The sequence below is a fragment of the Rhamphochromis longiceps genome, linkage group LG3 (assembly GCF_057381845.1).
Source record: "Rhamphochromis longiceps isolate RC_006_pf linkage group LG3, R_longiceps_female_GT1.1, whole genome shotgun sequence".
NCBI classification, from domain to species: Eukaryota; Metazoa; Chordata; class Actinopteri; order Cichliformes; family Cichlidae; genus Rhamphochromis; species Rhamphochromis longiceps.
Window position 1 is genome coordinate 11,506,859 of NC_140559.1, and position 10,514 is coordinate 11,517,372.

General features: G+C 42.8%; 1 protein-coding gene across 1 annotated transcript; it reads left to right on the top strand.

Moving 5' to 3' along the window:
- Positions 1-3,110: 3,110 nt before the first annotated feature.
- LOC146672911 (uncharacterized) lies at positions 3,111-3,758 on the top strand. Its single transcript, XM_085401622.1, has one exon. It carries the CDS (start codon positions 3,111-3,113, stop codon positions 3,714-3,716), a length of 606 nt encoding a protein of 201 aa, XP_085257748.1. The 3' UTR covers positions 3,717-3,758.
- The last annotated feature ends 6,756 nt before the right edge of the window (positions 3,759-10,514 follow it).

The following is a 10,514-nucleotide window of genomic DNA, read 5'->3' on the forward strand; positions in this document are numbered from 1 at the left end:
ATTACTCGTGCATTAAAACGGCTGTTTTGCAGGCATACGAGCTAGTCCCCGAGGCCTATAGGCAGAGGTTTCGCCAGCAAAAGAAGTTGCCAGCCCAAACTTATGTGGAGTTTGCAAGGGAAAAGGGGGTTCTCTTTGATAAGTGGTGTGTTGCTTCGAAAGCGAGTGACTATGACGCTCTGCGCGAATTAGTTTTGTTAGAGGATTTTAAGAAATGTGTCCCTGAGCGTATTGTGCTATATTTAAATGAACAGAAAGTGACATCACTCGCATCTGCTGCTGTTCTTGCTGATGAGTTTGTGCTCACTCATAAAGCCTCGTTTACTGGCAGTGAGAAGCCACGGGTTAGCCCTGTGCAACAGCCCCACACAGCTAAAGTGTCTGGGTCCAGGGAAAACCGTGAATGTTTTACTGTCATAAAACTGGACATGTCATTGCTGACTGTTTAGCCTTAAAACGCAAAACATCAAATGCTCAGCAACCCAAAGGGGTGGGTTTTGTAAAAGCTGAGGCCCGTCATGAGGTCCACGGTTGTGGTGGTAGGGTGCCAGACCCCTGTTTCGAACCATTCATTTTTGATGGCTCAGTATCGCTAACTGACAATCCATCTGAGTTAAAACCTGTGCGTATTTTAAGGGACACCGGAGGTTCTCAAAACTGTCATCCTCGCAAGTGTCTTACCGTTTTCTGCTGAAAGTGAATGTGGTTTTAATTCTGTTCTACGGGGGATAGAGATGGGTTACGCTCCCAGACCAGTTCACAGAGTTTTTATCAAATCAACCATTGCTACAGGATTTTTCCCTGTTGCTGTTTGCCCAGCCTTGCCAATAGAGGGCGTGGCCATGTTGTTGGGCAATGATATTGCAGGAGGGGTAGTGCTCCCTCGTCTGGAGGTTTTAGACAACCCCCTGAATCAGAAAACCTCTGATGTTTCTATGCACCCTGGGCTGTATCCAGCCTGTGCAATTACTCGAGCACAAGCTCGTAAAAATACTGATATTGCCCTCTCTGATTCTGTGTTGATGTCCTCATTTTCCGAGGAGAATGATGTACCCACTAACAGAAACAATGTTCTGTCACCCCCAGACTCAGTGAAACCTGAGGCGCCTGATCCATTTCCTAAGGTCTCTTTGCTGCCCTTGACTAGAGACCAGCTATCAGCAGCTCAATTAGCTGATGAAACACTACAGAGCTGTTTCTAACGTACGGTAAGTGCTGAGCAAGTCGAGAAAGAGCAACAAGCCTTTTTTGTAGAACGGGATGTTCTGATGCGTCAGTGGTCTCCACCAGGTGCAGAAGGTGCAGAATGGAGTAAGGTCAAGCAGATTGCCGTGCCCTCTGTGTACCGACAGAAAATCCTGGCCCTTGCCCATGAAAGCCAGTGGTCGGGACACTTGGGCATCACGAAAACATACCAGCTACTATTAAGACATTTCTTTTGGCCTGGTATGAAGCGTGATGTTTCTAAATTTTGCAACAGTTGCCATGTATGTCAGATTGCAGGTAAACCTAATCAGGTCATAGCCCCAGCTCCGTTGTGTCCCATTCCTGTAGTGGATCAGCCTTTTCAAGGTTCAAGGTTCAAGGTTCTTTATTTGACACATGCATAGTTAAACAAGTATAACACACAGTGAAATGTAGCCTGACACGCTCCTCGACATGTGCAAAAAAATTGGGGGGGGGGGGGGGGGGGGGGTGTAGAGGAAGAACATTATATATATATATATATATATACAGTGGGGCAAAAAGGTATTTAGTCAGCCACCGATTGTGCAAGTTCCCCCACTTAAAATGATGACAGAGGTCAGTAATTTGCACCAGAGGTACACTTCAACTGTGAGAGACAGAATGTGAAAAAAAATCCATGAATTCACATGGTAGGATTTGTAAAGAATTTATACGTAAATTAGGGTGGAAAATAAGTATTTGGTCACCTCAAACATGGAAAATCTCTGGCTCTCACAGACCTGTAACGTCTTCTGTAAGAAGCTTTTCTGTCCCCCACTCGTTACCTGTATGAATGGCACCTGTTTGAACTCATCAGATGTATAAAAGACACCTGTCCACAGCCTCAAACAGTCAGACTCCAAACTCTGCCATGGCCAAGACCAAAGAGCTTTCGAAGGACACCAGGAAAAGTATTGTAGACCTGCACCAGACTGGGAAGAGTGAATCTACAATAGGCAAGCAGCTTTTTGTGAAAAAATCAACTGTGGGAGCAATCATCAGAAAATGGAAGACATACAAGACCAATGACAATGATCCAAAACACACCGCCCGGGCAACAAAGGAGTGGCTCCGTAAGAAGCATTTGAAAGTCCTGGAGTGGCCTAGCCAGTCTCCAGACCTCAACCCCATAGAAAATCTGTGGCGGGAGTTGAAAGTCCGTGTTGCTCAGCGACAGCCCCAAAACATCACTGCTCTCGAGAAGATCTGCATGGAGGAATGGGCCAAAATACCAGCTACTGTGTGTGCAAACCTGGTAAAGACCTATAGTAAACGTTTGACCTCTGTTATTGCCAACAAAGGTTATGTTACAAAGTATTGAGTTGTATTTTTGTTATTGACCAAATACTTATTTTCCACCCTGATTTACGAATAAATTCTTTACAAATCCTACCATGTGGATTCATGGATTTTTTTTTTTTTTTTTCACATTCTGTCTCTCACAGTTGAAGTGTACCTCTGGTACAAATTACTGACCTCTGTCATCATTTTAGGTGGGGGAACTTGCACAATCGGTGGCTGACTAAATACCTTTTTGCCCCACTGTACATTGGGTGAATGTGCAGTAGTAGCAGCAAGCAGGTGAATTCTGTACATTAATATGAATAGACATCTGACTATTTTACAGGATAGACAATATAAACATATTTAAAATTAAAGGAATTGAAATGTACATTAATCCTTGGTTTAGTGTCTGGAAGAGTCCTGTCTCAGTCAGTTATAGTGCGACCGCCTTCGCTGAGAGCGAAGGCGGTCGCACTTTTCTCCTCTCCTCCTCACCCTTATCTTCCCTGCTTAGCCTCTATGTCCTTGTCTTGTCTTGTGTGCATTACTTTCCCTGGAATAGCCTCCCACTGTCGTTCTCTAAAACCTAAAAGAGAATTATGGATTTGATCAACTGGTCTCTGAATGCTATTGACACCCTTTTCTCAACGAGAAGCCTGGGTTCGGGAGATCCCGAGTGCCCTGCAGGGACTTTCACTGCCGGATACACGACGGACGGGTGGCAGAACTGGAGGATCATGTGCCTGGCGGGACTGTCGATCGAGGACGCTGAAGATATCTATCTATTCGGAACCGTGATAACAGGGTTCGTGCTGATCGGAGTTGGCTTAGCCCTGGTTTATCGGAGAAATAAGAGAGCGGAACTGGCTGTTCAAACCCCCCCAAGGCCGCCCGCTGGAATCGCAATGGAACGAGGCGCAACCTCTCACAACGAACGTAATATAGTCAACACCTTGGAGACGCTTGCAGCTGCTGTGAAGGCTCAAAACAACACCGTTGAGCGTATGGGGGGATACATCAGAGAGAGGCCTGCTCAAAATGAGACCCTTGAGCGACAGTTGGAACACATCGCGGAACGGATCACTGCAGTTGTGAGATCTCAGAATCAAAAGAATGATAACACCATGGAACAGAAGTTTGATACCATCATGGGGAGGCTCGCGACTCTCCAACGGGAGATTGAGAGACCAGCGTCGGAGTGTTAAAGGGCAGCCTGAAAATTCTCCTGGGCTGCTCGCATGGAAATTTACAAAATCAACATTGAGATTGCGGACCCCCATCACGGCGCAAGCTGCAGGCCCAAGGCTGGAGCCGAACAATCACTCCCTGATAACGACTGTGTTACGGCTATTCTTCCCATCCCATGCAAGGACACCTGGATTGGCTGGAGGACTGTTTACTTAGCCTGATAGGCCGAAGGACACTGTATTTTCGTTGTTTTTTCTTATCAGCCTACCTTTCTGACATGTCTGCCCAATGTGATGTTTGTGTAAAGTTGGTCAGAAGGTTCCTTTGTAAGTGCGCATGCGCCATTAGGGTGCTGCCTGCTGTAACCCTAATTTCCCTCGGGATGAATAAAGTATTCTGATTCTGATGTGAGAGGGCGGGTGTGTGTGTTTAGGGCACGGATGGCTTGGGGATAGAAGCTCCTCTTGAGTCTCTCTGTCCTTGCCCGGATGATGCAGAACCTTCTACCAGATTGCAGAAGTTGGAACAGTTTGTTGCCAGGATGGGACGGGTCCTTCAGTATCTGCTCTAGTCCGGCATCTCCTGGTGTAGGTGTCCTGAAGCAGGGGAGAGCAATCCTGCAGCAGCGTTCTGCTGTACGGATCACACTCTGGAGAGCTTTTTGGTCCTTCACCCAGCTGTTCCCAAACCACGATGTCATGTTCTGTGTGAGGATGCTCTCCACAGCGCCTGTATAGAAAATCCTGAGGATCTCTGGAGAGACCCTGAACTTCCTCAGTTGTCGTAGGTGATACAGGCGCTGCCTAGCCTTTTTGGTCTGGACCTGAATGTGGGCAGCCCATGTCAGGTCAGAGGAGATGTGGACACCAAGATACTTGAAGGACTGCACCCTCTCCACTGGAGCTCCATTGATGATAATGGGCTTGTAGTCTCTGTGCTGACCCCTTCTGAAGTCCACCACCAGCTCCTTGGTCTTGCTGACGTTCAGCTGGAGGTGGTTGTCCTGGCACCACGATGCCAGATTCTTCACTTCATCCATGTAGGCCATCTCATCGTTGTTGGAGATGGCACCCAACACCACTGTGTCGTCAGCAAACTTCACAATGGTGTTGGAGCCATGGGTGGCCACACAGTCTGAAGTGTAGAGGGAGTAGAGCAGTGGCGAGAGGACAATGTCAATGTCATAGTAGACTGTGTGGGTCCACTACCTAGAACAAAATCAGGAAAGTGTCGCGGTTCGAATTTTGAGGAAGAGACATACGACTGAAAGTCCATAGTGGGTCAACACAAATTATTTTATTAAAACACATATATGTGGTGAAGATCGGCTCTGCAAAACATCAGACTCCATCTCCCCCTTACAATAGGTGGGTGTAATATTTATACTTATGATGACCAGTACCTCGCGTCACTAAAACAGAACAGTTCCTCTTTCAGTTCCTCCAGATGCATCCTGTTATTCTACTTGTCCAGACTTAAACAACACTTGCAGTCAGTTTACCCAGACAGGCTATGTGTCTGTGTCGTTAATCTAAGTGCACGACCCCCCCCCCCCCCCTCTACATCATCTGTTACCAGGCAAACTCCAGTGCAGCCTGCTGAATGCACACAGGCAATATGTAGTAAATTATACTGTAAACATGTAGGCAACCTTTCAATAGCTGAACTTTGCTCCATTGATCGGCCAGACATCGCGCTGCCCGTAGCTTCAAACCATTAACCTTCCTGCCTTCTTGGGACCTTTTTGTGCCACTGCTATGTGTTAAATGGCTGCCATTTCCACTGTGTTCAGTAGAATATAACCAAACTTGCCACAGGATAGTTTTTACCTGTCAATGTTAATATTCCAGTGTGAATTCCTTAAATCAGCCTAAAATGGCTGAGCAGCAGAAATCCCCACACCCATCACCCTGGGGACCATTTTCTGCCCATTGACTTCCATTATAAATGCTATTTTTCAACCCCAAATTATCATCATATGATTTTATTTTTTCTTCTTTTCTTGGATGTCAATGAAGACTCAGGGCCTTGAAGTTTTAATTTTTAAATTGCAAAAAAAATGCAAAAAAATAATGGCAGGTCAAAATGTATGTTGGTGCCAATCTTTGGTCCATCTAAAGGCCTACTTATAATGACAATCACATATTACTTCAACTGGTTTTTTGTGGAAATATTTAGTTTCGTTTTTTGGTTTTTGGGGCTTATAACACAGGGCGCTCATGTAATAACACTGGGATTTGAAGGGTTAAAACAACGAAAATATAATTAAAACTTTACATGAATATTTCAGGGAGAAGTAGTTTTACAAGGTTGGCTAATTTAAAGTGGAATAAGATATGGATATATGGTCTTTTTATGGCGTGGCTGAGAATGGTCCCTAGGGTGATGGGTGTGAGTTTTTTAAAGGATGGCAGGAGGGTTAATTAACTTAACCGAGCTTCAACCCTATACTTATGCAATATGTGTATAACATGATTACAGTTGCACCTGCAATGAAAGATTATTATGTGCTTATGCTAACACCTGAAATACAGACTTTAATATAACCTCACCAGTTTCCATAAATGTGTCAATGAAATGATAACAATGATAAATCATAAATGATGCAACAGTAATAATAAGGATCTCTAAAACAATCTCCTGCCAACCTGTAACCCTGTGTAAAAACGTTAATCAGCAGTTACATGTTAAGCTCATTTAAGTCCCAGCTCCACCTACAACCTGTATCCTGGAAAACAAATCTGTTAAATCAAACATCTTATTCACAACCAACTATAGATCATGAGAGTGAAAAAGTATTCAGCACAACAGACAAGTATCATGTTCAGGATTTCCCAAATCATTAAATCACTATTAGTGCCACAATTTATTTTATCCCCAATTTAATCAGTGACTTTCCTTAAGCAATGTCACTCCCCTTGTTTTATCACTATGAGCCCCATATTAAACTGTTCCATAGGAACTGCATCTCTTATTTGTTTTCTCATGTCACTTGTCTGTTTTCTACTGAATCCTCCACATGCACTCTTAACAAAAGCAAAACAAACATTAGCAAAACACATTTGACCATCTCGGGTTCGGCGTCAGCCCTCCACATTCCAGAGGTGCTGTAAAAACATTTCCTGTAAAAAGAATCACATTGTTTTCAAGACAGGATGTGTCTCCCACAGTTTAATCGCATCACCAACTCATAACCTATAAACACCGTTTCTTCACACATAAGCCCAGAAATCCTGTAGTAGGAAAACATTATTAGCAAACATTAACTACTTGTCCAGTTATAAATCACATATTCAAAGCACATCCAGCCCTGTCATGCTGTAGAGAAGAAAATGCAAATGTTAACGCTGCGCAGGTGCATACACACTTTCTCACAGTAATCTCTGTGAGCAACACAAACCCCTGAACAACCCCCCTGGTAGATTCACAAACACAGAAAGTAGCATTTAAAAGTTAAATCGTCATGCAACCTCAGATGTCGCTGTCATCTTTCTGCTCCTGTAAAAAGAAACACACATAAATTCATCCACCTTTTTGTCCTATCTAGGTGGAGGTTAACCTTGAGTCGTGGTCAAGTCTTGTCAGCTTTTCCCAGCTTTTCCCAGTTTGTTTTTATTTCCAGTCTTTCATCCATTCATTCATTCCTTCATTCCTTCTTTCTTTGCTGATAGTGGAAACCATCGCCGCATTTAGATTTCCGCCCTCAGCAAAATGACGTCATTTCAAAAAGAAAAACAAGAACTTTAGATTGGATTACCTCGCTGAATCCTTCTTAGGCAGGGACTCTCATTTTTTAATTGTCCCAATAAGTGGCTTTGTCCAGAGCCCATTTTAATGTGGAGAAACTCACTTGCAACAGTTTTCTCGCCGACGTGTAGCGCTTTTAATTCCCGATGTGCAGATCTGCTTAAAGAAAAGAAATTCACAAACAAAAATCAGTGCACTGTTCAAAAAATAAAATCAAAAATCAAAAGTAAAGCTTTAAAACAAAATTAAATAAAAAGAAGCCCGGGTCTTAGGACTTGTCACCGAATATTCTTTCTCTTATAAGTGAAAAAATACCAACTCTAAAACTTGGTGCCATGGTAAAACCTTCCCCATCCTTCAGAAACCCAAAACAAAACAAAACAAAACAAAAATCTGCTAGTTTCACTCATTTAAACTCTGGCTGCAGGATTCTGTTCACCCTGCTATCATGTTCCCCAAAATAATACTAATTCAGTCGTCTATGTATCAGTTCTCAACCCACTCACTAAACCAGACAGGATGATGGTAACAGTATTGCCTACTTAAAATTGTGTTTGATCCTAATGAGCTAATCCTAATGAATTTCATTATTTCATTACGTGTGTGTGTGTGTGTGTGTGTGTGTGTGTGTGTGTGTGTGTGTTAGTCGGGTTAATACATCTTCTGTTTCTGTGTGTCCTTTTATGTACCTTCCCCCTTTTTCTGAAACAAAACCCCAAATTTTGTTTCAGAAACATCTAAATGAAAAACTCTGTCATAGTCAGGCACAGCTAAACCCCAAATGCTTGCAGGTTACCATCGGCAACCACACTGAGTATTGTTAACCCCTTCTACAAATACCCTCCTTTAATGTGTTACACTTTATGTATAATTTTGTGTTATCTCTGATCCATATTATTTTCATGTGTCGTGTCACTTTCCATTCTTCTAACAGTACACTTGCATACCTCAGTGCTTGTCTTCCTCCCCCTTTTGTGGTGGTCTGGACACTGTGTCAATCCTCCACTTCCAGGCAGTCGCTTGTCTCCCCGAATTCCTTAACCTAATTTGACTCCCCACACTAAAACAGCAGCCTCAGCCCTCTTCTGCTCCTTTCTCTCCCACTTTTCAGTCCAATGGCAGTCAGTTTTCTTCAGCTTTGTCCCGTGTCTCTCTTTGTCCCACTGTCTCTTTCATTGCCATCTCGCTCCAAACATGGCAAATGTCAAACTCAGACAGTCTTCTCAAAAGTCCTTCACACACAGTGAGGTTGCAGCTTGCTGGAAACGCATCTCCAGTAGCACTGTAGCTTGCTATCACCAGTGTGTGAATGGGTGGATGATTGTGTATAGTGTAAAGCGCTTTGGGGTACTTAGGACCAAGTAAAGCGCTATACAAATACAGACCATTTACCATTTACCATTTATCTCCATCAATCCAATCTAGATGGTGGTTCTTCTCTTTCTGATGCCGTTTGCCCACAGTGCTGCTGGACCTCTCTGCTCCGAACTCTGGTATTGTCTCTTGGACTCCTGTCCACTGTTGATGTTCATGCTCGTGCTTCTGAAACTGCACTTGGTGTCTTCAGGGAGAGATTAGCTTCCTTGGAGCTTGCTTGTTCAGGATGAGGACGGGAAGCTGCAAAACAATTCAGCCAAAACTTCTGGCTGAGTGTTTTTATTTTGTTTCTAAGGATTTCAACCTATAATTTTCTTCCGACTGCTGCCCGTGGAGAATTGATCCAGGTCCGTTCCCCACCTGTAATCGACAGACTGAGAGACTTTCATTAGTCACTGTGACTCTAGATTTTTTCATCACTCCTAAAGCAACACATCTCTGCTCATTTTGTTTTGAACTCTACTGACTTTAAACCCCAAAGGTGAAACTTTATTTGTTTTTAACCGCGAACACAAAAACCTCCTTCATGTTGTTATTAATTATTCTCATCCACCACACTCCAAATCATGTTTTCTTTTGTGTGTCCAGCAGGGGAATAAGGTGACCTCTACTATCACTGCTTCCCCAGTCGGAGACAATTTCTCACTCACACTTCCACACTTTTATTTTCTTTGCTTTCATCACTCTCTTTCTCTCTTTTTGTTTTCCTTTTTTTTTTTTACACGCATGCGTTAACCTGTTAATTCACTCTGCCAACCTCATTTTCCTTTCACCCCAACAGCTCTCATGCAGTCAGCAATCAAATCCTCCATTCATCCTTGAGTACTTGATCACCGCTTGATCACCAGTAAGTTTATTTATTTATCATTACCTGAACACTAAACCACTGTTTTAGTTTTATTTTTTTTTTCAGTTCACTATCACCTCTTTGATCACTAGGATTTCTAACCATTATTGTTTCACAGAAAATCAACTGACCTCCTTCTCCTTCCTCTCTGTCATGCAGGAACTCACACACACTCACAGCCCCCACCTTTTCTTTCTCTCACCAACACAGAGCGCGTGGCCGCGGCTCTCATGCACTTCACAACTTCTCAAACTGCGCCACAGACTCAATACTGCAGTTTCTCTACTTTTTAAAAATATAAAACCAAACACAACCCCCCAATTGACTTCACTGTTTACAACAACTCTCACATCCTTCTGCCGCGATTTCTACACACCACAAACACACTTTTTATTCAATCCTCACACACTCAGCTTCTGCATTAACCCTTTAAGACCTACCATAGAACCAAGTCCGCCAGAGCTTATATTATATTTTTACATGGTGTGGAGCCATTTTTGGGAGCATTTCAAGTTGCTATACATCAATACAACCATTATAGCCCAGATTTTAATAATATGTATTCATTAAGTGCATAGTAATTACATAAATTGCAAAAAAGTGCAATAAACTACAAAAAAAATTGAAAATCGTTTTTGCTTTTTTAACATATATTTGTAGTTAGAGAAATTTAAGAGGCTTATCCCTCAAAACTGTAAATACAAAAAAGTTGTACAAAATAGTTTCCTACCACAGGAAATTTATTTTGAGTGTCTTCATAGTTTTATTTTTGAAATACACCAATTTTTATATACTGCAGGAAAAACAAAAATAAATATTATACTGCAAATTTGCAAAAAAGCAG

Coding starts and splice junctions, on each gene's coding strand:
- LOC146672911 (XM_085401622.1), top strand. CDS start 3,111: ATGGATTTGATCAACTGGTCTCTGAATGCTATTGACACCCTTTTCTCA.